The sequence below is a fragment of the Anopheles stephensi genome, chromosome X (assembly GCF_013141755.1).
Source record: "Anopheles stephensi strain Indian chromosome X, UCI_ANSTEP_V1.0, whole genome shotgun sequence".
NCBI classification, from domain to species: Eukaryota; Metazoa; Arthropoda; class Insecta; order Diptera; family Culicidae; genus Anopheles; species Anopheles stephensi.
The window spans coordinates 15930984-15957234 of NC_050201.1; the positions used below are offsets into that span (position 1 = coordinate 15930984).

A 26251-nucleotide genomic window follows, 5' to 3' on the forward strand; every position below is an offset into this window, starting at 1 on the left:
GCGTCGTCGGCTGTCAATTTGATATCCCAGAATTTCTGGCCACCATCACTCCAACTCAAATTCTTTATCCATATAGACGACATTAAGGTCTTTAGCGGACGATACTTCTTCTTCTTCTTGGCATAACGACCTCCCACGTCATGCATCCAATTTCTGGCTTATTAAAGTCAGGCTACATGGTTGATACTACGGAGGGACGGGCCGTATGGGGTTTGAACCTTGGTACCGTGTAAAGACCGGCGCCGCTTTTGCCTCTATGTATCTAAGTACAGTTCATAAGACTTGTCATAATAGTCGTTCATCCATTCTCGTTCGACACATACTTACATACGTTTCTGGTTCTGCAACCAGAATCGTTTCTGTCTCTCCCAGAGATCTTGATCTTTGATAACGCTTACGGTATAGCGCCGTCATCTGCCAATCCACTATCTCAACTTTTTTACTCGTTTTCACCTACTGTTCCAATTACGCAATTACTCGTTTTCACCTACTGTTCCAACATAGCATAGACCTTTTTTCACCGAGGAGGAAATTTTAATAGAGTCCCAGTACTATCTCTTCGAACCTCAGAACTGCCATCTGGCTCACCTGTGAGGGCATAACTTCAATGACAGGTCTTCTATCATTTGTATGTCAAGATACGGTGCCACGCTATGGCTCCCTAGTTAGAGGTTTCTGGCGTGAAAGACTCGCGATGATAGGGACTGACAATCAGGTAAACCTTCCTACCAGTCACCTAACCTCAGCTTCTTCGTCGCGATAGCTCGTACAGAGTTACCCTTATACGATGCGTTGCAACTTTTCCACGGCAGGGACAGCCACAAGACACTCGTACTGGTAATCTGGAACGCGTACTGGAAGTGCATTGGGGCGTCCCAGGGTCCCTAGCCAGTACTGGGGTCGCCTGCCTTTCTAAGACCTTAAAAGACTTCACAGTCTTGGGTCGTCCGATATCAGACTAATGACATGACCAACTCACCAGAGCCTTGCGTGTCTATTTCGCTGAACAAAAGCACCGTACAGCTCGTAGAGATCGGAATTACAGCCGTTCTTCGAATATCATTTCATAGCAATGGGGCTAAAAATCTACTCTGAAAATCTTCCTTACCAACGTGTGTAAGCAAAATTTGTCAAGTATGGATAGAGTTAATGTCCCAAGGGAATGGTAGTAGAATGTTTTGTACAGTATTTGGGACTTCTTCTCGACAGGTCTCTTCCTTTTACTGGCTTCATTTTACTTGTTGTTACTTGTATCAGGGCTAAACCTGTGTACAGTTTCAACATAGTCTAGCGAAGAGAATATCTTTTATTTTCAATCAATAATATTACTGTGGGCCCGGTGGCCGATGCGATTACGGCCGGTACTTTACTACGGGTAAAGTGAAGTCACAGAAAGTCAGAAATGGCAGGCCGAGACCTCTCAAGGTTGTAGTGACAAGGAAGAAGCAGAAGAAGTTTACTGTCTCTCCTTCACTATCGGGGTTCTATTTTTTTAACAACTCTTGTGACAGTCGTTTTATTTAAATTTACTCTGAGGAAGTTGCTAGTTGCCAGAGAGATTTAAATCGCCGAGAGTTTTTACATATGTTTGGAGAGTAAAAAAAACCTGCAATAGACCGTGAAAAGAATTGTCAAAACTCTCTACTATTCGAATCTCAAAACTATAAATTATTTGTGCACAATACTGATACAGGCGTCTTCATTTGCCGCATCAGATATTGAAAGTAGAGATGTTTTGGGCAGTCGGAGCTGAATTTTATTGATTCAATATTATTCATTCAGTACAAATTTTCTGCCACCCAGCCCAGCCTAACGATCATTTTGAATGTATATCAACGTAACCGTGTTATACTGTGGTAATGACAAATAAACTGTGGTATTTCTTATGCGCTGACAAGTTTGACAGCGAGCGGCCTGATTGTATGTAAACAAAGCACACAATCACACAAGCAAGAAAGAGCTTGAAAATAATCACACGCATAGCTTAGCGAGGGATTCGAGAAGATAATATTCACAGTAAACTGTTAGCAAGCAGATGTATTTCATTTAGGAAGGCCTAAATATTATATTAATTGACCGATATTTGCTGAAGTCGGCCGATGCTGCTAGTGAATAGGGTTTCAACATACGGCGTTTCAAGTTATAGTATGTTTTAAGGCAGCGAGTGTGGACTCTTTCCAAGACGGAAACACTATTTTACATCGTACGGTACGGCAAGCTAGTAAATATATGTGAATATATTCGGACGCTGTGACATAAAGCCAACAAAGACGGCCAAACAATATGGCACCGAAGAATAAAAAATGCTCTCTATGCGGAACGAACGTGTCGTCGAAATGGGTAACGCTCGATAGAAGAGCGTTATGTGACGATTGCTATGACCTTCAGTGCAATCCACCGTTGGAACCGCTACAGGAAGCGTCGGAATCAGATGCGGCCGGTCCGAGCGGTCATGCATACAAGACGGAAACTTTCATCTCCAGCGTATCAGTAACGAGCAATCCGGCCGATGATGCGGTGTTTGCGAAACCAGCATTCATACCCAAACCGAACAAGGTCGGCAAACGGGCCGAGACGCAACAGGTACGCAACGTGCTCAAGAAACCGATCCGCAGCAAGCCAAGAAAGGTGGGCATGAAGCTCAAATTTACCGACGAGACAACGCGCCCGAAATCGGTTCCAAAGCTGTTTCACAATGTAAGTGTTTGTGTGTTTGTTTTATATTTCCTTTGGTGTAATGAAAGCATCTTGTTTTGTTGGGGTAGAACTTCTGGTATGAGATTGGTGATATTGTGTCGCTAATCGATATGCAGGAAAACACATACTACGCACAAATTCGTGGCCTCGTTGCGGACGTGTTTAATGAGAAAAGTGCCGTGCTGACGTGGTTGATCCCGACAGATGCAAGCCCACCACCGAACGAAGGTTTCGATCCGGCCACGTACCACATCGGACCGGACGAGGATGAGCTGCGGGATTTGGACCAGATGCGTTTCGTTATGCATGCACCGAACGGGTATTTCTTCAACCGCCAGCATCCCTTCCCACGGCCAAACGTGTACGGACCGGTGAAACGAGATGGGCGGTCGACGGAGGTGCCGGAGTACGAGTGGACAAACATATGTCATCTGCACTACGGTGAACGTTCGGCACATTGAAATGGTAATTTTAAGCTAGAGGAAACGAAGCGCACTAGTAGGTTAGGTACAGGTAAGATTCGATAATTGGTTAACTTGTAAAACTGAACTGATTGAGTTAGAATTTTTTCGTGGCATTAAAATTTACTTTTTTATCTTAGCTAACCAATACATCCTGCACATATTGTTCATCCTTAAACATTCATTATTGTATAGAAATTCGAGTTTCTGGAATAAGAAAATTATAACGTGGTAACACGCTCTTCGTGATAAAGATTTTTTTTTCGCATTGGCCTCCCTACGCTCACCCTGAGCGACTGTCACAGGAACAGCGACATATTGTATAACAACCGATATCTTGTCCAAGACATTCTTCATCGTTTCGGTGGATGTCTTTGATCCTTGGATCAAAGTTTCAGTACGGCAAAAACAGAAAGTAAAGCCTCGGTTTTTCTCATCAGTTTTGCTACATTCTGGATAGTGGGTTACTGGATTGTATCCCTTATAATAAAATGTATATTTTTTAAATAGAAATACATCAACTGTTTCTACGCGGTCACCCAAAGCCAAAATGATTTACAAATCACTGGCGTCCGCGATACTGTGACAAAAATCGGTGTTCAACACTTAAATTTCTATCATGACTAGAAGGTGCTTGAGGAGAAATATTAAATTTAATTTTCAGCATACCAAGAGTCAAATAAGTAGCTTAACGATTCGTTTCTCAAAAAAAAAAATCTTACATGATTCGCCACAACATGAAATATTTCGCTGATCAAGCGGTATTGAAATATTTCATATGTAATTTCACGGCGAAATTTTTGTAACGGAAATTTGAAATGAAACCACGTTTTTCGCAAAAGATAAAAATAGTTTCTTTCATTTGATAGCAAAGAAATAAAATTTTATTACACATTCTTTATAAGTATATCGTTTATATTCCTTCTGAATTATGGAATTTTAACCACAAAAAAAGGCTCAGCTATCATATCGAAAAAAAGTCGACCAAGAAAACAAAAACTGCTGGCTAAAAACGATTACATTACCCCACATGAGTAAAACGACAAATTTGGTTGCGTTTTACTCTAGATATAAACAAAAGAAAAAAAAAGAACAAGTTGAATGGATTGTTGATTCACTAGGTAGTATTTAATAGTAGTTAAACTCGGTAGAAATACGAATCCGGAACAGTATTATTACGAAACAGTATGGGTGTGTGCGTGTGTGTTTGTCTAAAGATAAGATGTGACAGAAGTGATTACAATGGCACGAATGGGTTTTTTAGTGGTAAGTTTTTTTTGCCTCATTTAAGTAGCTTACCGCCGGTAGATTTCTTTCATTATGACCGTGTGCTCTGGATAAACGCCATCATGGACGTTGATTGTTCCTGTGTGTAAGCTTACACTATTACCACATCACTATCCTGGGACATTTTGTTTTTGCTCGTTTGGTGATAAAATGTTACATTGACTAAAGAGCGAGTGAGCGAGAAAGAGATAGACAAAACAAAAATTGCAAAGATCAACAGAAGAAACCAATCAATTTTTGGATGAAAAAGTCCCAATTCTTGTGGGGCTTCTCGAAGATTTGATAGGATCCATTCTTCTATCCGTTAACTGAACCTAATTGCACACACACGCACACGTACACACACGCGCATACACACACAAACACACTGACACACACACACAACATTATGCTAGAGTTTTTCATTAACCCAAATACGCTAAAACTAACTGGGCTTGAGTATGGCACAAACTAATAAGATTATAAGGTACTCCTCCATGACTAGTGTCCAGCGTTTCATGCCATCAGCTCCATTTGGATCCTATAAACGCATGCAGAGTTGGTGTAAAGATTTTTTGGAGGGCAGAAGAGTTAGATAGGTCCTGACTTGGTTGGTGAATCGTTATCACCAGGGATCGATTCCTGTGTCGTACTGACGGTAATCGTTGGAGTCACCAGGGTGGTCGGTATCATGGCGACGATCTGCTGCACGGTACCGTCAATCGGTAGCGGTGCAAAGACTGGCTCGAGCAGTGGAGCAACCAGTACGGTTGCTGGATGTTGCTCCTGCAGTAGTTGCTGTGATGATGTAGCACGTCGTCAGGTCATGATGTTGTTGCCGAAGTAGTTGAGATTGAAGTCATCGAATAGTATGTCATCGTCCTGTCCGGTGGCGGACGGGATGTTGATACCGAGCTCGGCCGGATCGAGTGCCACCGAACGCAGCCCACACTCCTGCACGATTTCCTCCTTCGGTACCGGGTTCAGGTAGTCGGCAATATTGTACTCCGCTGTAGGCGGATGAGAAAAGGAATAAGCACAAACGAAGGGCAATGTTGACCGAAGTTCTGGGCACCTACCAGAATCTAGCATCTCGTACGTCTGGATCGTTTGCGTTGGCCGATCTATCTGGATATCACCTCCACGTCGCAAACCGTTGAAGGTGTCGTCGTCCGGATGTTTGATCTCTTCCGTCCTAGCTGTCACCTTAAACTGTGCACTGGTGATGATGTCTGCGTACAGTGTTTGGGCCTCATGGTACGTCGCAGTTATCTGCTGCTGTGGATGATGGTGATGGTGATGCTGTTGATGCTGCTGATGTTGTTGCTGCTGTTGATGTGGTTGCTGCTGCTGCATCGTGTGGGACAGATGCTGACGATGTTGTTCGGACGTAGCGGGATTCATTGTTTCCATACACTGTGAACGGTACGAGGTGGAGGTAGAGTTATCGAACGTCGTCATGTTGCAGATATCATGGAACTCAGAGACTCCAATGATAAGATAGTTCAAGAGAAACTTCAAGGATCAGGTCAAGCTACATATATACATTACTATACATACATTAAATTCAACAATTGCCCTCAGCACAAACTTCATTCGCCGAGCTTCGAATCGAATTCGCTGAGGCTGGATCGTTTATGTACAAAGGCTTTGAGTCTCTGAGCCTCATTCGCCTCTTTACAAAGCTATGACAGAATTATGGGGTATTCCTTTTATCAATGGATTTGAATCGAGCCTGCATAATTTTTAAAGAGTAATAATACTATTGGAGCGATCACCGGTCTTCACACGACAAGACCAGGGTTCAGGTCTTCCCGTACACAGAACTAAGTACCCAGCTACAAGGAAAATCAAAGCAATACGGCCAGGCCGTTCTTCATGAATAAAAAAAAAAAACAAGGAAAATCAAACCACAGAAAGCCAGTAATGGTAGGCCGACACCTTTCGAGGTTGTAGTGCTAAGGAAGAAGAATGTAATACTACAGAGTGCTATTGAGGAGTGCTAGAATCTTGACGAGCTAAGTCTGCGCTAAGGGCGAATGTCTAAAGTTCTTCTGCTGAAGTTTACAAGAGCAAGGTATAAGCGAGTATACAAGACGACGCAGAAGACGCGTGTATCAGGGCAATCGTTAGATGTTGTGACTTTCAAACTGAGCGGATTAAATAAATACTAATACAAAAGCTAGTTTCTTAAATGAGAGAATGCGAGTACTAGTTACCTGATTCACCGGTGAGCCTGTGGTTGGCGATTTGGGCACGTACTGTGCCAGACTGGCTGTCGCTGCTGCAACCTCCGCATCCGTCATCGTATCGTTCGTCCCCACCTCGCGCATACGCGCATTCGCTTCCATCTTGAAAAACCATTCAAAGCGTTGCTTTTTCTGCGACAGGAGAAAGAAATGCTAATTGTGACGGGCTGTCTGTCTGTTTTGACCGCTGCCGATACGTACATGCTCCCAGGCGAGAAAATTGTCCTCCGAGTTGCGGCTAGAGATTGTCCATAGGTGGCCGGAACCGTGCGACGATTTGCGACCCTTGCGAAAGTGTGGATTAATCGACAAGTTATGGCGGACGGAGTTCTTCCAGCGGTCGTCATGCGATTTGTAGTACGGGAAGTGATCACTACATGGCACGTGTTGCACAAGATGAAAAAATTGAAACAGAGTTAGAGAGAGAGAGAGAAAGAGAGAGCGAGAGAGAGAGTTAAGGAAGAATAAGAAACGGGAAAAAACCCATGAGCCATTAAATTTGTTCAATATCGGTGACCGGAAGCAGTCACCCTTTTACCCGTCAAACGTGCCGTAAGTGCTCCGTTCTGTATGTGTGTGTGTGTGTCATGATCATGTCACCTGTCGAGCTTGATGATCCGCTGGGGACGTTCCCGCGTTCAACGTGGGTGTTGTGTCGGGGGGGTAGGAAAACATATGATACTAAATTAAAGTTCCGAGCTTCCGAGCGAACGTCGGTGAACCGTGGTGAACGCAGGGTGCCACCGGTTTGCGATGGGTCACCGTGCATGCCGTGGAAATGATTACACGGTTCAATGGGTTTTGTTTTTCCATCGGTAAGCGATACCGTTTCTCAACGCGGTGAATGCCGCGGGTATGGATGCAATTTTATTGCGCCGTGCTCTGTCCTCCCCATATATAGTTGGTTTTAATTACGCTTTTGCGAGCATACCGAATGTCAGAAACGCACCTGCGCCACGGGTCCGAGCCTACCGCCCGAACCTATTGTTGGTATGGTACGGACCGCATCTCCCCTCCCATCTACACGACGCGCACCTACGCACCCACGTTACACTGTTGACGTTGGCAGTGAATTAATCATTCTAGGTGTTGCGTGCAACTGTCAACATTGGAGATATGGCGAGAGAGCAAGAGATAGCAGGTTTTAGCATAGTGGAGAGAACCTCTGTAATGCAGCTCCTGGGAAACCTTTTCCAGAGACAGTTTTACAGACTGTGCTGAAAGACGGTGCTGATTTTGACAGGTGAGTAGTGTAAATACTAGTAATGGAGGAGCTAGCGCTGTACCGTATCCTGCCTGCAGTTGAAGGACGATGTCGCTTTTGATAGCTAGAATCCTTAAGCTGAATTCTAAAATATTTTCTTCTAGCGTCTTGCGTCGGCGGTGCTCATCGATTGCGTTCGAGCTAGTTTCTACCGGCACTACTACACCAGCCATCGACATTAATCGCCAATACTAGCACAAAAACAAACATTCATTTCATTCTACTTTCTTCACCTTGCTTTAACTTCTTTGCCTTTTTTTTTGGTTGTTGTTGTTGCTGTTGTTGAGTCCCTCAACATTACCACCTGAGGGACCTCCTCACCCTTTTCAATTTCCAACTTTCTTCTGCTGCGAGGATGCTACTTGTCCCACTCTTTTGTGTGCCGTTTCGCTCTTACTCCTATACTCCAGCCGGCCTGTTATGGCTGTTCTTCGATAAGATTGGCACATCCTCCCAGGGTGCAAAACCTTGCTCCACTCCGTTTGACATTTGCGCTGAACGGTGCGACGGCGGTTCGCTGATTTCTGTGCCTGTGTGTGAGATTCTTTTTGTCTATTTTGGGTTTTCCGGGGCTCGTTTGCAATTTGGGGTACCTTGCGATGTACAGAGAGCTCGTCCAATGTTTTTTTGTTTTGCTTTGCCTGTAGGCGTCTTTGAACATAGCCCCTTTCGGACAAACCCCTCCAGACCTTGATGACAGTTGCTTCTTTCCGAGCGTCCCGTCTGCACTGTTCCAGCACCCACAAGAAGCTTCTACCGACTGACACCAGTCGAAGAGAAAAAAAGGAAGCCATAGCTAGGCAAAGAACGCCCCGTAATGTCCATTAGAGCGTTCGATCGGTGGTTCTACCCCCCAATGGAGTAGAATTCAACATGGCACAAAGAGCGACAATTTTGTCTTGCCTCGAAAATCTTAGAGGCCCATCCCCGCCATTTTGTGGACGGGCACGGGCTATTTCACCTGCTGCAGAGTCGCTTCTTCTCTGTGTATGTGTGTGTGAGGGAGTATTAATCGATCAAATCGATTTTTCGTTAGGAGCATGGAATGCTTTCTGTTGCGCTATCAGTGGACGTTGTGCAATGTCATGAAATTATGACTTCGCTTCTATGTCCGTACAATAGTGTTTGTAAGAAAGAATGAATAGTAACCTTTCTTTCATGTTGGTAATTCTGGCCATTGAGGACTAATTACATTATCGGGGCTACTCCATTGTGTTTGGGGGACTAATGAGCACATGAATGACATCGATTCATCCTGTCACAATGCAGGACAAACGAGCTTCAACAAAATGGAGTATCATTAGAATGTCGTTCCATTAAAGGATACCCTATTTGCAGTAGGTGAAAAAAGATGGCCACCGAGAGAGTCTCATTTGATCTGAAATTATCTTAAAAGGGAGATAAAGACATATTTTGTAGACAGACAGTGAATCGTTTTTTTTTTGTTTACTGGTACCAACCGTTGTGCCTTCGAATCCACCATGTTGTCTAAAGCTAGCATTAGGCCCAGAGGGTTGCTCTATAAATCTTTCCTTCCTGTACCTTTCCTGCTGCTACTACCGTTCTCTTCCCGTATGCCCGTAGCTTCGTACAGTCATAAATAGGCGAATAAATCATACGCCTCATAGTAGGAGCTCCATCACCAAAAACCGCTCCCACTCCAATGATTCAACGTCCAACGAGAGATCCACACAATTCCGGTAACTTCCTGTGGTGTAATGCACGTACCACCACTAAACGAAGCATCAGGCTTTTCCACAATGCAGAAGGAAAAAGCACGATTTTTGGGTGTGCAGTTTGAAGTAATGAAGTCTTTACGCGTAACGCTACCGGCCCCAACCGTTGCAGTGGTGGTTTGGGGGCCTTTGGGGATCGTATTTGCGACACGGCACACGAGTTACCGGCGCGCCTGTGGAGGCGAAAAGCGAAAATGAAAAATGGAATGACAGCGTTATAAATCAGCCACTGCGATTGACGTTGATGGCTTAACGGGCTTTACCGGGAGCTGAGGGGCTTTTGAGGGACAGCAGGTACGGACTGAAATGGTGGATTATACTGCGTTTTCGAGACTCTGGTAGGCTAGGTAGGAAAGCTGGAGGACGTCTTATTCACAATGTAGTTGCAAATCGTATCTCCGGAGTATGTTGCAAGGAATGTGTGCCAGGAACATAGGTACAAGACTGTTGTGGAGACACGGGAGTCAGGTTCGAGGTAACTTGGAAGTGCAACCTTTTTCTTCGTTTTTCAGTGTTATTGTAAACCACCGCCAGAGCTTTGAACAACGTGTACCGTGGTTATTATGCAGACATACATCCGACGAGGGTCCCGGGACATTCTTTACCGGAACCTGTCAGGAGAGCGCCGGGCTGCACCAGCGTGCATTTCTGTATCAAGACTGCACCAGATTTGGAAGCCAATCAACCGGAAACCATCGATTGTTCGCGTCACATGATACCTATAATAGAAAAATAATGTGCCCAACCTGACAAGGACCTTCATCCCGGGGGGTCGTATCAGGCCTACTCTACCCAGCCCAGCCCAACGCACGGCAGGCTTTCGTGAACGAACAGGTGACATGCGATCGGTTCCTACATATAAGGAACCCATATTTCACGGGAACCCCACATATAGTGAGGTCGGTTGGATGGGGTGTATCCGTACGAAACAGGTCCGGCAGGCCACTCCTAGATTCAGCGGGTCGGGTGCAAGTTATTTGGGTATAATATTTTTCTCGCAGGACTGTTCCGTTTTTTGGGGTGAGGATTTAGCCGTACGTTCATTCAGCCGGAACGGGAGCATCGTGGTGGGTTTCGTGTGCAAAGTAGCGATAAAATGGAAATTGACCTGAAACTACCTGTTCCCTAGGTCCTAGAGGGGTGTTTCCTGCCTTACCGAGGGAAAGATTTCGCTTTAAACTGTTGGGGTGTTTTCGTTTTTTTTTCCTGCTATTAGGACTATACAGGAAATGACAGATACGTGCGAGAGTTGGGGATGCAACATTACAAGCCTAGTGGATCATTTACAATCGATTGAACTTGAACCGGGAACATCCGGGGCTGCGAGAAGCATTATTGCTGTATTTTTGTTTAGATTTTAGCGATTCTACGTGCCATTGACACCTTCATCTGTAGTGAGAATAGTTGTTATCATGGGACAGTTGCAGGTCTACGCAACTAGAGCTGACCAGAAAGCTGAATTTCGGTGTCGTAGCGTGATATAACTCGACAAAAGCAGAAGAAGAACAAGAAGAAGTAGAAGTAATCTTACTATAACACCACCTCAACCAAGCCGTCAAACGAAATAGTAAATGCATTTTACTACCACTGTTGACATACGTTATATCAAGTCAAGGAAGTCAAACATGGCAGGCCGTGACCTCTCGAGATTGTTATGCAAAAAAAAAAAGCAGAAGAAGAGGCAGTTGACATGTGGCTAAGGCTATTGGAACGAGAACGAATGCGGTTTCTCGTTAATGGCGACCATTTGTCATCACCCACACTATCTCCATTTTGTCACCATTTTGGGGATATGGACGACCTGCAGTAGTATTACACACGGCAGTGTAGCAAACTGTCATACTACAATCGTACATTTTATGCACTCGCGATTCCTTGGTGTAGAAGAGCGTTACGTTCACTTCATTTGACCTGTTTGTCGACTCCTGGATCCCTGATGATGTATCTTCTTCTTTCTTGGCACTACAACCTCGAGAGGTCTCGGCCTGCCATTTCTGGCTCTCAGTGACTTGATTCTACCCGTGGCAAAGTAGTCAGCTCTGCGTACGGGGAGGCGGTCTGGGTGGGATTTGAACCCCGGTCCTGCCGTGTGAAGACCGGCGCCGTTATCGCCTCGGCCACCGGACCGCCCCAATGCTGATGTTGTATAGGTCCTACTAATGGTCACCTTCAAAACGAATGCGTTGTGGACAAGTTTTTCGTAGTGTTCGACAATAAATTGATTTGGATTTTGTTTAAATTTATAGCAAATAGAATCTTTACATTCAAATGTACAGGTAGCGAATGCGTGTAAATCTTATCGGCAAACGCCCAGTAGCGACTGTGTCATACAACCAGGCAAATAGGGTGCGCAATGTGACACACACAAAAAAGCAAGGGAGCAAAAGAAAATGGAAAATTTGTTGGTTTTTCTCCCTTCGGTTCGGGTAAGCGTACATTAAAGCATTGCCTGGGCCGGGAGGGGTTGTAATCACCGAGGGCGACCTAAGGGTGAATATATCCCCTCGTCAGGGGGAAGAAACAAAATGGATCTTACGGGGTCCCAGTACCGTTATTACATCAAATCCGCAGGAAAAAAAGGATGGACGAAAGAAAGGGAACACGCCACACGCGTGCTACCGATTTCTCGCTCTGTCACTCTGCACGAAAGCAAGACTTCCGTTTTTTTTTCGGAGGTTCTTTATCGTTCCGTTTGGAAGGACGTTCACAGACCTGCGCACAACGTGCTGGAGTCGGAGCAGGAGGAGATCCTTGCCGATGCATTAGTACGGCATGGGGAGCGCTGAAGCATGAAGCAAAACCGCAATATAGAACTGCCTATCGAAGGTGGGTAGTACTGTCCAGCTAATGGTCGATACCATCTCCTGACCAATCAGAGAGCGAGCTTGACCGTTGTGATAGGCGGCCCTAGTAATAGGACATGTCGAGAAAATGTAAAATTTTGATGTGAACATTACACAGCGTGAGGATATTTGCTGGGGTTGACAGCACGTTTATGTTGAAAACGGAAGCGATGATCCTGAGCAGATGACAAAAAGGCTATCTTCAGAAGACGCCATCTTTAAAATAACGCTTTCACTTTCTGTACGGAGTAGGAGGGAGAAGAATGTGTGGCATCGGGTTTTTGTTTACTTGTTTGCGTTCGCTTTGTTTAACCTGTGGTATTCATTGTCCGGGTACTAATATTATTTGTAGGTTTAACTCCTCCAAACTCCTCCTCAGGAAGGGACCGCCTCAAAAGGTAAACACAAGGTCTCAAACATGCAATACTTACGATATCCACTGGTAGATAGCGGCTACTGTTAGATCACCCTGCTCCTCCAGTGCGTACTCTATTAGCTCGGTGTACGTGAATGGTGGCTTCTTTGGTCTGGAGGTGTGAAGCGAAAACAAAGCACAGACAAACATCGTTTAGGATGAGTTCTCGCCCAATGTACTCAACACCACTACTTACGATTTGCCATTGCTGCTTTCGATCGTAACGTTCTCCCCAACGTTCAGATCGCCTTCCTCGATAGCAACGGTGCCGGATTCGCCGCCCAAACTACCGCTCCCACCACCGCCAACACCGCCAACACCTTCCTGACTCGCAGTTCCCGGTCCAGTCCCGGCGGCAAACGCTTTCGAACGCTGCTTCCGATTGGAGCGAGGCGATAGGTTCGGGATGTCATCCAGCTTGAAGTTGAGCAACCACGACAGATTTTTGCAGTCTTCTGGTGTGTCTGGGGTTTGTGATGCTGGAAACGGAAGTTGGAAGACGAGTGTGTTAGGGTCCTTAAACGAGATGCTTAGGGTCCTTAAAAAACTCAAACTCCCGGGGAGTTGAGAAGGGTTCTCAACGTGCTCAACCTGCATCATTTAGCTGTCTGCTAGATTGTTTCAATTTTCAGCACCTACGCGTGCCCCAAAACATTGTGTGCCGCTTGGAAGGCGCGTGAGCCTGACTAAATTGGTAAACAATTTCACGCATCACTGACCCAATGTTTGGAGGCTTCGACGATGCGTGAAACCCTTTGGAACGGTAAGGAATAATTGGAATAAAAGGACAGCGCACGCGACTTCCACGCATCCATTATTGCCTCCCTGTGCTTTTGTATCCGCCAGTGTTGCTGTTTAATTTCCGGCTCTAGGACCCTACACATTTTAACGCAATTGATATGCTCGCAAAGACGTTCGAATTGAAGAATGAAATAATGAGAGTTCTAAGTCTTCGATTGGCTCCATGAACTCACACACTCACACACCTGTATCCTGCGAAATCTTACCTAAGCGTTCAGGCGTCTTCATACCATTTGTGAGTGCGCTGGCAGGAGTTGTTGTGGCGGACGTCGTCGTCGTCGTCGCCGCCGTCGTTTCACTACGACGTGGACTGCTGCCGTCCGACGTGGACCGACACGGTTCACCCGAATTCGACCAGTTGCTGGCCGAACTCTGATTGTTGGTGCCATTGTACGGGCTACTGTTACCACCCGTAGGACCACCACCACCACCGCTGTACTGCTGCTGTTGATTCACATCTTGATTGTTGCGATGTGTGTGCACATGTTCGGCATTTGCTGAGGATGTGGTTGGCGCTGGAGGTGGTGGAGGAGGCGGAGGAGGTGGTGGAGGTCTGGGAGAGGATGGGGAGGATGTTGTCGATTGTTGCTGAGGTTGATGGTGTGTATGCATCGGCGGTACATGAAGCAATTGCTGGTGGTGGTGGTGATGATGGTGTTGTTGCTGCTGCTGCTGCTGCTGCTGCTGCTGATGGTGATGGTGTGAGGTAAGATGTGGGTGTTGCTGCTGATGATGGTGATGTTGTTGGTGATGTTGTTGATGGCTGTTTTGTTGATGTTGTTGGTGTAGCTGCTGCTGCTGCTGCTGCTGCTGGTGATGATGATGCTCGGTACTCACGATAGAGTAGCGATGGTGATGCACGTTCGTAGGTATGGTCGATGTCGACGACCCTTTCCTGTCCAAATCGAGCAATTCCGCCGTACTGGTCCAGGTAGATGAGCTTATGTCGGTCAGCACGATACCGTTGGTGTGGTGCACCACGTCACTAACAACCGGCGCCAGCACGGTGGACGTTAGATGATGCTCACTGATCGGTATGACCTCCGCATCTTCTGCACCAGCATCTATCTCACCGGGCACATCGTAGATGTACGTCGCTAGCTGTTGGTGGTGCGGGTCATGCGCATCACCCAGCGCATTTGCTGGATTATTGTTGTTCGTATCGTTTGGACCAATCACGTAGAACTGCCCAATGCCAGACACACCCTGGAACGCTTGTCCGAACGCCGGGAACTCGTGCAGTTCCACACCAATGCCGGCGCCAGTGTCGATGTCCTTTCGCTGCTTCGTCACCAGCGGCCCATTGACGGTGACGGTGTCCGGGAGGGTTGCGTACGGTGCCACCGTTACCGAGACAGGAAAATGATCCTCCAGCTCGGAGATGGGAAGTTTGCGCTTCAGAGAACCTCGCCCAGAGGTAGGACTGTGGAGGTTGGCTTCGAGCGTAATCGTATCGATTGGTGTGACGACGCTGTAATGTTGGTGTTGTTGTTGCTGCTGCTGGTGGTGGTGGTGATGATGGTGATGGTGCTGGTCCAGATTGCTGCTCAGGTTGGTTAGCAGCGGAGGAATTGTTACGGATGACCCTCCGCAGTTAGGAGTCACGTACAGTGAGCTGGAACGCTGCATTGTGCAGCGGTAATTAATGGTTTGAATTTTAAGCTTCACAACACTCGAGTGTTATACTAGACACTAGGACGATTTCACAACACAGTCCACAAAACGCGCACGCTGCAGAAATGAAAACTATTGAAAGCAATATCTCTCCACACCAATGTCTAAAGATTGCAGGTTGTCGTCGTAATAATGCTACATCGTACTAAACGAACCCACGCCGCACCATCCTCAATTCCAAGATGGCGTCCAATCACAGCAGCACCAGGGTTCCATATCTCTTGGAAGTTTTTCGCCGTAGTTTCTCCGCTTAAATTGAAGGCTCAAGGTTCGTGGCACGAACCAGGTTTTATGCACGCCGTATATCTACTCCCAAAGGAGGTTCCCAAAATGCTGATCCTTACATTCGCGAAATTTCAACATGCGACGCAATTTAATCTCACGAAAGAGACGGCAGCACACTGTCTCACCGCGGGATCTTTTCTTACACAACACTTGTACAACCTCCGGAAATAGTGCGGGGAGAATTGTTTTCCTTTTCAGCAGGTTTTGAGTTTACACAGAAATTGCACCTTGATTTCTTGCACGATTCGGACGACCGCGGTTCAGGATATCGATAGCTGAGCCCACCTCTGACAGAAAGATGCCAGCTTTTACACTATTGCACTGCTGCTGCTGCTGCTGGTGCTCTCGCACCACGAGTGGGGTGTACGGGCTCGCGCGCAGTTCGTTCGCTCGGGGTTTTGCGTTCTAGGGGCACGGTTTGTTCTTCCCATCCGCTTCCTTCGTACAGCCGAAGAACACTGCCGGAAACGCAAGCGCATGCCGCTCGATGAAGCTGTGGGTAAATAAGGTCCTAGACCGTTTCGTCCTTTTCCGGTGCAAAGCGTGCTCAGGATCCAACGGCCGTGCCGTCTCACTTGCTTGCCTGCGGTCCCTTTTCATCCGCCACGGGTTTGGTTCGCCCCTCAGTTTTACCTCCCCAACGCTCGCAATGAACCGTTCCCGGTGTGGATGGATGTACTTTGCATGGAAACAGGGAAATACCAAGCACATAAACATGAGCGAAACAAAAAGCCAAAAAAAAAGAAAGGAAACACTTTGACAGAATTTGACTCCGTGGACGCTCCCCCACGCCTAACCTCAATCCTCCACCCCCGGCGAATACAGTTCCGAGCACGATTGTCCGATGTCGATGTCCTGGGTCTGGTGAACCGTGACGATGTGACTGCGTTTCCGTAGCCTTTTTTTAGCCCTTGCTCCATCGAATCGGTAATCGGTTGCGCATGAAAGATCCGTGGCACCGAGAAGGAAACGGGGATTGTAGCGGGGTAATGCAAAACGAAATCGGCATGTGGTTCGAACAGGAGCAAGAAACCCCTAATTTCCAATGGGCAATAATGGTTTTTTTTTCTGGACGAAGTGAGGTACGCACGATACTGAAATTTGGCAGAAGGTGAAGGTTCTTCGACAGCTTCGTGAAATATGAAGATCAGAAAAAATCATAAAACCATTCTTTAAACTCCACCACACACTACAAGGGAGCAATTTGGAAAAGACTGAAAGAGTTTTTATAGGTGGATCAGATCTCTTCTGCCACGTGGATACCTTTCCGAATTTCCCAGCAGTGTCAATAGAAGTAGTTGCAGCAGCAGAAGGACTACTACTCTTCTCTTATCTGCGTTACTTATCTACGTCAAATGAACAGTGACACGAACAAGCACAATACTTGGAAATGCCTGGAATTGTTTTGTACGGTGTGCGTGCAATGGCGGTAAAACAACAACAACAAATTTCGAAACGGTTACAGCACACGCAAGCTGAGCTTGCAGGGAAAGTTCTATGTTCTTAAAGTTAAAGCACCAGTAGACAAATTACTTTCGACGTCAAGGAACGCAACGTACTGATAAGAGCCGGGCGGTCATGGCAGTTGTACCTGCAGTATGGCGATTCAACGACGCGTTTAATAGTATATGAGTTAAAATAAATCCAGAGAGTCTTCTTTTGTTATTGGGAACAAGATTTTAGGGGATTTATTTGAAAGTTTGCATATTTGCCGTTTGGAGCGTATTGCCATGCTTAACGCCTACTGCCTGCTATACGTCCTCCTGCCAGTGGTCAAACGTTTGCAGCTTGGCGTACAACAGTTTTCCCGGGCTGTTGGTGGCCTGGAGCTGGCGCGCACCGTACAGTCGATAGTCGTCAGCAAGTTCACCCGTCTCGACGCCACACTGCAGCAGCCGGGCGAGCAAGTCGAGGCTACGGGCCGTCGGTCGGTCCTGGTCGAAGTTCCCGAGGAAGGCCACACCGATCGATTTGTCGTTGTATCCCCGCAGGTGCGCACCGGTCCGATGCCAACCAATACCCTCGTATATGTTACCGGTGCCGATCAGAAAGCTAGAACGAGCGAGCATACGCGTGTGTATGTGTGAGAGAGAGAGAAGACGAACCACGTAGATTGAAAGCGAGTAGCAGAAGAGAATAGCAGTAGTAGTATTAGTAGTAGTAGTAGTAGCAGCGGTAGTATCAGCAGCAAGCAGCAGCGTTGTCAATCATTCGTTAAAACGTTCTTGACAAGCGTGGACACAGTTTTGTTGGAGTACATGTACAAAATAAGGGGGAAAGCTATTCTCACTTGTAACCGATGTCACTCCAGCGGTTCTGTGTCTGGTGGAAGGTTTGTATATTCCGCACCATCTCTTTACAGGTCGTTACGCTGGTGCAACGTTCGCCCGTCGTGTGGTGCACGATGACGTTCGCAACCGGTTTCAGCTGGTACGTGACGTTGCTCGATTTGTTCGCTCCCCACTGGGTCCGCTTCACCATGTTCGGGCACACGGGTTCTGGTGCGGTGACCGTAGAACCATCATCCTGCCCCATCGTTACTGTGTGCAGTGTGGAGCATACACAAGGAAGGTGAGTATTGAAACACGCACAAACACGCCGAAATAAGAAAACGCTTCCATATACAAACCATTGGAAGATGAAAGAAAGTAACACAGCACAACAAGCAGGTAACGTGAGATGCTCCAGTACACCATCATTCTTTCTAATGCTTTCTTGCTAATGTGTGTTTTTGTTTTTTTAGACTCTAACTGACTGACCGGTCTTATCGCCACACACTGTCTAATCTCGTTGGATTACACAAATACACGAAGCGGAGCGCCGTAGAACGTGCACACTTTTGGGACGCGTTTGGTGCAGCATCAGAGCAACGACAACACTGAGGACCGGAATTTCTAGACCTTCGCCGTACATCACACTGCGGTGTATCAGAACGAGTGTATGTGTGTAGGTGCGATGTAGATGAGACATGGGCCAATCTTTGGCCGATTCTGTTTAAATGCCATCGTTCTACCTGTCTGCCGGCCAATAAGAGCAGGCGACGTAAACAAGCAGTAAAGTGAAGCAGAAAAGTGAAAAAAGCTGGTAAACCTGACCTGGTGGATCCCCGGCGTGGGTATTTGCTGGATAAAAATGGTATTCCCAGCAGAAGAAAGGTTATACCGGTGAAGGGGGATTATTATGCGATGGGAAGAATATTGCTTGTTATGAACATTATTAGTTTTGAAGGTACGAAGTGCAATTAGGCGGTTCTAAAGAATGTTTTTGTTAAAAGGGTATGCACCCCCCAGTAAGAACACTAGAGCGCATGTGCTACACGGAATGTACAATATGGCGATGTTGTTGGTGTTTTGAATGCCATCAATAGGCGAATTGAAGGGTGTGGGAGGGTTGCAACTATAAGAACCGAAGAAGGTCGGATCAGGCAAAGTGTATTGTAGAAAAAAGGTAGATGACTTAGGATTCTTGATCAAAGTTTAGGGGGGAGATAATGTAAGGTTCGTAGTACCTCTGGAACTCGAAATTCATCAAATAATTACTAGGAGTCAGTCAGAGAATCTAATAAGCCATGTGGGTGGACCTCAGCTATTTCTACTATCATTGGTTTGAGGCTCTCCTACAAGCTTATCAAAGGATTAAGAAAGCAGCACTAAACCTCGGGCTGGAGATAAACGAGGTGAAAACCAGTATTTTGAAGGTGCAATCAGCGGCCCTGTTTTACGCAGGGGTGCTGCACACATAGGTGACCAAACTTTTAAAATTAACCAAAGCTTTGCCTCAAAAGTCTAATGTCAGCATCAATAAGCTGTTATATGTTGTATATATGTTGAGCTATGCGCAAGGGTGCTGGCTGCCAACCGGTCATACTACAGCCTGAGAAGACTTCTCCACTCAAAATATCTGTCGCGACGGACGGAAGCTGGAACTGTATAGAACATTTAAAGTTCCAGTATTTACATACGCCTCTGAGATATGGACCCTGCCCAAAATTGCAGGGTCTGCAAAAACGAAACTCTCTTAGCCGCGTTCGAGAGGAAGATGCTCAGAATGACTGTAGGTCGCGTATCGCGTGTAAGATGACCATCGTGCAGCGAATTAGACTTACGAGGCTCCCGGGGACTAATAATGTCACCAGACGACTCAGACCGTAAAATTCTTTCCGGCTGACAGAGGAGGCGTAGTAGGTCCAACATGAGATGTAATGATGGCGATGATAGGTCCGACAGGACGGCTAGAATATTCGATCGGCAGACAGTCTAGACCTTGAGCGGTATCGAGAGGTATGTTATAGTTTGTTGAGTCTATTTGTGAGTAATGCGAGTAAAATTATTTATTTATATTTGATTACGACGGCTTAACGAATAATTGTCAAGTAAAGCAAATTAATATAAAGCTAGTTAATCCGTTACGTAATGGATTAGATGTTCATTTTTTATTAATAATCCATGTAAGGGGTCCCCTACCCCTCATATCCGGACCGTTCCCCCGTAGTGAGGACTGACTATTCAACTACGTGGTATCATCAAGTCTTCTTCTTCTTCTTCTTCTTTGGTACTACAACCTCGAGAGGTCTCGGCCTGCCATTCTGGATCCAGGTCTGGATGGGATTTGAACCCCAGCCGTGCCGTGTGAAGACCGGCGCCGCTGTTGCCTCGGCCACCGGACCCCCCCATCATCAAGTCTAGTAAGCCTGAAATGGCAGGCGTGACCTAAAAGGTCGATAGGCCAAGAAGAGAGATATAGGTCGATTAGATATAAGGTCCGTCCGTAATTACAATATTTTCATTAAAATAAATCAATAAATAAATGAAGGTTCATTATCTGCTGAGGAGGTAGTGTTAAATAACGATTAAGATTTTTTTAAACTACTCTGATTTTAGAACGTGAGAGTAGAAGCGTTACAATGACTTTTTTCAAGATCAATTGAGAGCTTTCCTGTATGAACTGTTCTTTCATTCCATCAAGCGTATGGGTTAGTTTGATAAAGTTGTGTATTCTCTATTCCAATTTCTTAGCTACATTACTATAAGTCCATATAGAATCTGCAATTTCGTCTTTAAAACTTCAAAACTAGACCCGGAAGAGCGCTTAAGAAAGTTCTTACCGAACTCTTTTTTGAAATAAGTTGAAGGCTCACCTAAACATCTTATATACCTGTCCATACAGTCTACTTTCGCAAACATACGTTCCCTTTTTTTTCGAAAGCATGTTACGTCATCCGCCTTCTCTTAACTGCATGGTTTCGATATCAAGCGCATCTTATCTTATGCACCACACCGTCGGTTTCGGTTAAGTGTGCTTCACACGCTCCCGATTAGCATACGGTGCATCAAACTATTTACATCTGCACCGCTGCATTGTGTATGCTGCTAGGAAGCCACGAGTTGACTTTGCCGCGTGACTTCACGCGTCATAAAACGTTCCCTAACGCTTAACCAACCAACTGCATCGGGAGCTGTATTGATCACGCAGAGTCTTTTGGGACCGAGACCATCTTCTCGCCACACACGATAGTCGAGCATTCTCCCGCGAAATCATAATGGGGTGTATCGTTGGCAAACTACACGGCACGGCAGTACTCGCACAGTAAAGTCACGCAAATCTTGAGCAGATGATATGACCGAGGGTACCAGGAAGATTGTGGGTTTGCTTTCGATAGTTCGCGAATATGGTTAGACGCTTGGCGAGAGATGTGTCTAGATGGTTTCGGTGAAGAAATGGTTTCGATTAACGATGACGCTTGTTAAGATGCTCTGAAGATCTGTTGGTCCATCAACACCTCCAACACCCCCAGATGGTCCAGCGTACAGCGGGCAGAAAAGGTCTCAGTAAGGCTTCTTCTGCCGATGCGAATGCAAAATCACTCAACCCTAACCCTACCCTAACTGCAACAAACAACTCCCTCACCACAGCATTAATTCACCTGATGCACACCCACAGAGTGCACCAAACAACAACGGTGACGATGCACCGGTGTACTCTAAGACGGTCATTAGCGGGTGCAAACCGGGGTGGTGCACTATTGTTTTTCCGTATCACTTGATCTGCAAGCCGGTCCAAGCGCAGTCCGTTGTCAAAAGCCCTTCATTTAGGGCATGCTACCGGGGAGGCGGCGCTCGGCCCCAACAATTTCGGAAGACCGATCGAGGTGAATGTGCACGATGCACGATTGCGAAAACAGCTCAGGGTGTAAAACCAGGCAGGTGAGAAAATATAATAAAAATTAGATGCGCATTAGAGGCTAGGGCACGGTGGTATCGCGCAGGACATATTTTAAAACAGATAGATCGAATATTAACTAACTCATCAATCAAATATCTCATTCGTTCCTTAAGCTACCTTATCTAGCAGTATAAGTATCTAAATGTTTGAAAAGTTGCAGAAAACGCTTGCATAGCAGCAGTAGGCTTAAAAAAAATCTGTGAACATTAATTACATTTGAAAGCACTGCAACTTTTCATCAAAAGCAGGCACATAAATATAAATAAGTATTCACTTGATGAGGTAATACGGACAGGGACCTCGACCCTTGTTTAAAGTCACCAGACGTGACATGCCAGCCATACGACCCGTAAGCCCGAAACATACCTACAGGTCCAATAGGTTTTTCCAATAACTCAAGCAATCAGTCAAAACTTGCAGGTAGACCGTCAAAAAAACAGCAGGGCGATCGCATTAGTATGTCCATCAACGAGTTTTCTACTCGAATTGTTTGTCAAGCAAGGTCTAGGCGATCAAAATTCATGGACAAAATTCAAATTTCAGTGATTAAAAAAAGCGATTCGAAATGCTGAGAATAAAAAAAAAATCTTTGGATATCGAATATCAGTGGTGACTAGCATCTCATTTAGAGTGAATTTTAGTTAAACGGCTCTCACAAGGGCTATAGCACAATTTGAATCCCAATGTTGAAGGAGTAAAAAATTTCTAAATAATTATGCAAAATTTCAATTCGCGTTAAACAGATTCCACACCTCGAGGGTGAAAGTGCTGCCTGGAGAGCAATAAATGCTCTGCTTTATTTAAATTATTTCAAAATTCATTTGCAACAACTTGTGAGTTATTACTTCTGCAGTAATTTGCAATTCATCTTCCTACATTACTTTGTAAGTCCATCTGTCTTTGCCTTTTTGTTCGCCTTTTATCCCATTGTGCAAAGAGTAACGCTGTGAATGCAGCAAGAGCTATAGGAAGAAAGTTTTATTCGGATGTATCATTCCCGCATTTTAGACCCTCCTAAATATCTTGGAAATTTTTCCTCTTTGAATGCATCAATCTTAGAGTTACATTAAAGTTACCTGTAAGTGCTAAGGTAAGGAATTTATTGAAGAGAATATCGCATAACGTGACATGCGAGCTGTTGCTGGCATATTTAGCACGCATTCTTAGCAAAGCGAAGTGCTTGAGGCAATGCTTTTCATTTGCCCACCTCTTCCCCTTTCTACCCCCCGTTAATCCATACTCCCCTTCTCCGCCCTCCCACTCATCAATCCACCAAGCCACAGCATAATCAGCATGCGCACCGTTTTTTCCATTGTCGATCGTTGTCGTGGCGGTTTTCGTCTCTCGGTTGCCGACAGCTCAGCCCAGATTATTGCACATGCCCGGAGCACGAATGGGACACCGTGAAAGGGTTGCAAATTGGTAGCTTTTAACCATCTTCACGTGCATAGGAAGGGATAGCAAATGGGTGGTCGAGGTGGACCGAGAAGGGGGGGAGGGGGGGAGGGGTCTAAATCAGTGCAGTGCATTATCCGGTGCATCAAACAAACAACGAGAGCGCGAAAGTGGGGATAGAGTGCACCAAACAACATTGCAGACTGCATGTGCCGTAGCGTCGATTGATTGCAAAATGTTAAGGCTTTGTTTTTAGATATAAAACGAATCCTATACGGTTCACGCTAGCTTAGTGGCTGGTAGCTATTCTACCAGTGAGCATCGTTACGGCGCATAGACAGTGGGAGATGCTAAGAGATACTTTGTGCAAACAACAGCGATAAAAACGCGTTCTAGTGTCAGGCGTAGTGAGAAGTGAAGATAGTTTGTGGCTGGAAGTTTTGAGAGTGCCGGTTTTGTCAAGGCCGTAAAAGACTGTTAATTCTGGACTGCTACACGAACTCTGTGTTGAGGTTGGGTCGGATAGACAGTTGGTGAGGTAGTGAGAAGTTTTGGCCAATAAAAATGGCGTCCAGTCGTGAAGTGATCGTTACAGGTCTTATACTAATGGTGAGCAGAATCTATCAACACCGTTCCATCAACAAAATCGTTCAAACAGAGTTCCTCAATCAATGTGGATGTGTGATATGACGGCAAAATGTCATTAGAATCACTGTAGTATGTACGACATGAGATCTAGGTTTTTTTTTATTTTTTATTTATTTATGAAGAACGGCCTGGCCGTATTGCTTAGATCTAGGTTTTACCAATAATGGAATTCTTACCCAGAGTTGATTCGGGATGGTTAGTGATGTACTTGATTACTTAGGAGATTTTGAATTATTGGATGTAAGAAAACTTGTGAACTTTGTAGTTTTGGGGGACCAGTTATCGAAACCTGTTCGGATCGTCTCCTCCTACGTAGGACTGTCAAAACTTAGTTTACGAATCCTGTAATGGTATCTCAAGACCTATTGAGGTTGTAGAGCAAAAGAAGCAGGTTAAGAAAACTTCCACTAGAGTTACCAGACACTTCGCAGTGAGGGATATAAGATTTCTTATGGTACCTTCTTCTTCAAGTTAAGAGTGATTCGTCTGCAACCTTCATCAAGATCATCTTACCTGACTCATACCTTTTTGTCCGCTTCTCGTGCAGCATTTGGGTAATCTAGCTGCCCGGCCAGAACCACCCATACTTGGACCTTCGTCCGGTTCACTCGATACCAGCAATGGACTGAGTACCAGTTCAGGGGGTCCCGGCGGTTCAATCGGTTACAGCTATGGTCCACCGCCACCTTCACCCTCCATCACCATCAACAGCTACGGATCGGCCACGTCCGAGTATGGACCACCGACGCAGGCCCCCATCATACACAAGCACGTGTACGTGCATGTCCCACCACCAGAGCCAGAGTACGTCACTACCAGGTAAGTTGTTCAGACTCTCCAGCCAAAGTCTCATTCCAAAGCAGTGGGCGAACAAAGGTTTTGAGGATACTGATGTAACCATTGTCAGCTTTGAAGAATATTTAGCCAATTATCAAAGTGGAGTCTCAGAGACATTAAGTAGGTCCTTCCTGTAATGTCTTCTTTTCTCCGTGCATACCAAAAGGGGTTTGATTGGATGGATGGTGGGTGGGTGGTAGAAGGTAGGGCGTGGAGATGTTCCCGCCGGCTGATTTCACTTTCATTTCCAAGTGCCACTTCGATGATTCCGAAAGCGTTGGTTACGCAACAGGGACTACACAAACCGATTGGAATCATTGGTGTGTCCTCCTACTCCTCTTCCTCCTCCTCCTCCTCCTCCTCCTCCTCCTCCTCCTCCTCCTCCTCCTCCTCCTCCTCCTCATCCTCCTCCTCCTCCTCCTCATATCCAGGCACGTTAACCTTTTAAGGAAGTGCAGATGAAGCGGACTGAGAAGACTTAATTGAGTTCCTCACCGCAAGCGTTCCATTTTGCTGTGTCGTTGTGGTCGGCTTTTTTTTGAAGATGGCGCAGTATTAAAGATGTGTCGTGCGTTGTTCGTTTTCCATTGTGCAGGAAACCGGTCGTCGTACCACCGCCCCAGAAACACTACAAAATAGTGTTTATAAAGGCACCGTCACCACCAACGCCCGCACCACCCGTGCTGCCCCCGATCCAGCAGAACGAGGAGAAAACGCTCGTCTACGTGCTGGTGAAGAAGCAGGACGAACCGGAAGAGATCGTCATACCGACGGTTGCGCCAACGCCACCCTCCAAACCGGAAGTCTACTTCATACGCTACAAAACACAGGTAAACAGCACCTCAAGTTGTCGCCTCTTCTTTACACACCCACGCCCCTCACGCCTTCCTGTTTCTTTCTGCCACCGTAGCGATCATCGGCCGAGCACGGGAGTAATGGCGGTGGACCATATCCGGAGAGTGGCGGACCAACGCCAGCCACCGAGTACGGTGCACCGCCAGTACCGAGCCAAAGCCCCAGCAACAGTTACGGTGTACCGCTATAGGTACATCCTGAGCGAGTACGTCTACCGGAAGTATCTTCAGCTATATGGTTTGCAGACGCCCGACAATGCCGCTACTGGACACACTCCCGCAGGAGATCACCGGACACCTTTTCGGCTAAAACAGATATGACAAGTGTTTGTGTAAATGGTGTAAAACTAAAATAAAAGAAACAAACAAAAGCGTTTTTGTGTTTTTTGAAAATCTTTATATCATCTCTTTCTCTCTCTCTCTCTATCTCTCTCACTAACTCTCTCGCTATCTCCTTCTCTTTATGTCTTCCGAAGTTGTGTGAGATGTATGTGTTTACTGGTGAACGGTTGAAGTGCCCGAATGATACAAAAACAACAGGAAAAACCTAACAAGAGTAACACTAGACTGAAAATATGAAGAAAACAAAACAGAGCCAAAAGCA

At 46.0% G+C, this 26251-nt stretch overlaps 4 protein-coding genes across 7 annotated transcripts; 2 read left to right on the forward strand and 2 right to left on the reverse strand.

Annotated features, from left to right (window-relative positions):
• Positions 1-1823: 1823 nt before the first annotated feature.
• On the forward strand, positions 1824-3409 carry LOC118511285 (GATA zinc finger domain-containing protein 1-like). Its single transcript, XM_036054194.1, has 2 exons — positions 1824-2697; positions 2766-3409. The coding sequence occupies exons 1-2, from the start codon at positions 2284-2286 to the stop codon at positions 3156-3158; spliced, it is 807 nt and encodes a 268-aa protein (XP_035910087.1). The 5' UTR covers positions 1824-2283; the 3' UTR covers positions 3159-3409.
• Positions 3410-4260: 851 nt separating this feature from the next.
• LOC118511252 (uncharacterized protein DDB_G0290301-like) lies at positions 4261-17270 on the reverse strand. 2 transcript variants are annotated; one of them, XM_036054104.1, is made up of 8 exons: positions 16955-17270; positions 13939-16369; positions 13128-13410; positions 12948-13043; positions 6875-7046; positions 6644-6805; positions 5504-5840; positions 4261-5434 (listed from the first exon to the last, which is right to left on the reverse strand). In XM_036054104.1, the coding sequence occupies exons 2-8, from the start codon at positions 15359-15361 to the stop codon at positions 5244-5246; spliced, it is 2664 nt and encodes an 887-aa protein (XP_035909997.1). In that variant the 5' UTR covers positions 15362-16369; positions 16955-17270; the 3' UTR covers positions 4261-5243. The 2 variants fall into 2 exon arrangements, with proteins under 2 accessions (XP_035909997.1, XP_035910006.1); XM_036054113.1 differs by lacking the exon at positions 16955-17270 and having other exon boundaries at positions 13939-15463; positions 15977-16561.
• A 78-nt stretch (positions 17271-17348) lies between these two features.
• Positions 17349-18571, reverse strand: LOC118511316 (peptidoglycan-recognition protein 2-like). Its single transcript, XM_036054233.1, has 3 exons — positions 18321-18571; positions 17982-18231; positions 17349-17743 (listed from the first exon to the last, which is right to left on the reverse strand). The coding sequence occupies exons 1-3, from the start codon at positions 18388-18390 to the stop codon at positions 17443-17445; spliced, it is 621 nt and encodes a 206-aa protein (XP_035910126.1). The 5' UTR covers positions 18391-18571; the 3' UTR covers positions 17349-17442.
• A 1989-nt stretch (positions 18572-20560) lies between these two features.
• On the forward strand, positions 20561-26011 carry LOC118511295 (leucine-rich repeat extensin-like protein 1). 3 transcript variants are annotated; one of them, XM_036054205.1, is made up of 4 exons: positions 20561-21894; positions 24504-24775; positions 25389-25623; positions 25704-26011. In XM_036054205.1, the coding sequence occupies exons 1-4, from the start codon at positions 21844-21846 to the stop codon at positions 25836-25838; spliced, it is 693 nt and encodes a 230-aa protein (XP_035910098.1). In that variant the 5' UTR covers positions 20561-21843; the 3' UTR covers positions 25839-26011. The 3 variants fall into 3 exon arrangements, with proteins under 3 accessions (XP_035910098.1, XP_035910115.1, XP_035910106.1); XM_036054222.1 differs by lacking the exon at positions 20561-21894 and adding an exon at positions 21914-23324; XM_036054213.1 differs by lacking the exon at positions 20561-21894 and adding an exon at positions 23443-23917.
• The last annotated feature ends 240 nt before the right edge of the window (positions 26012-26251 follow it).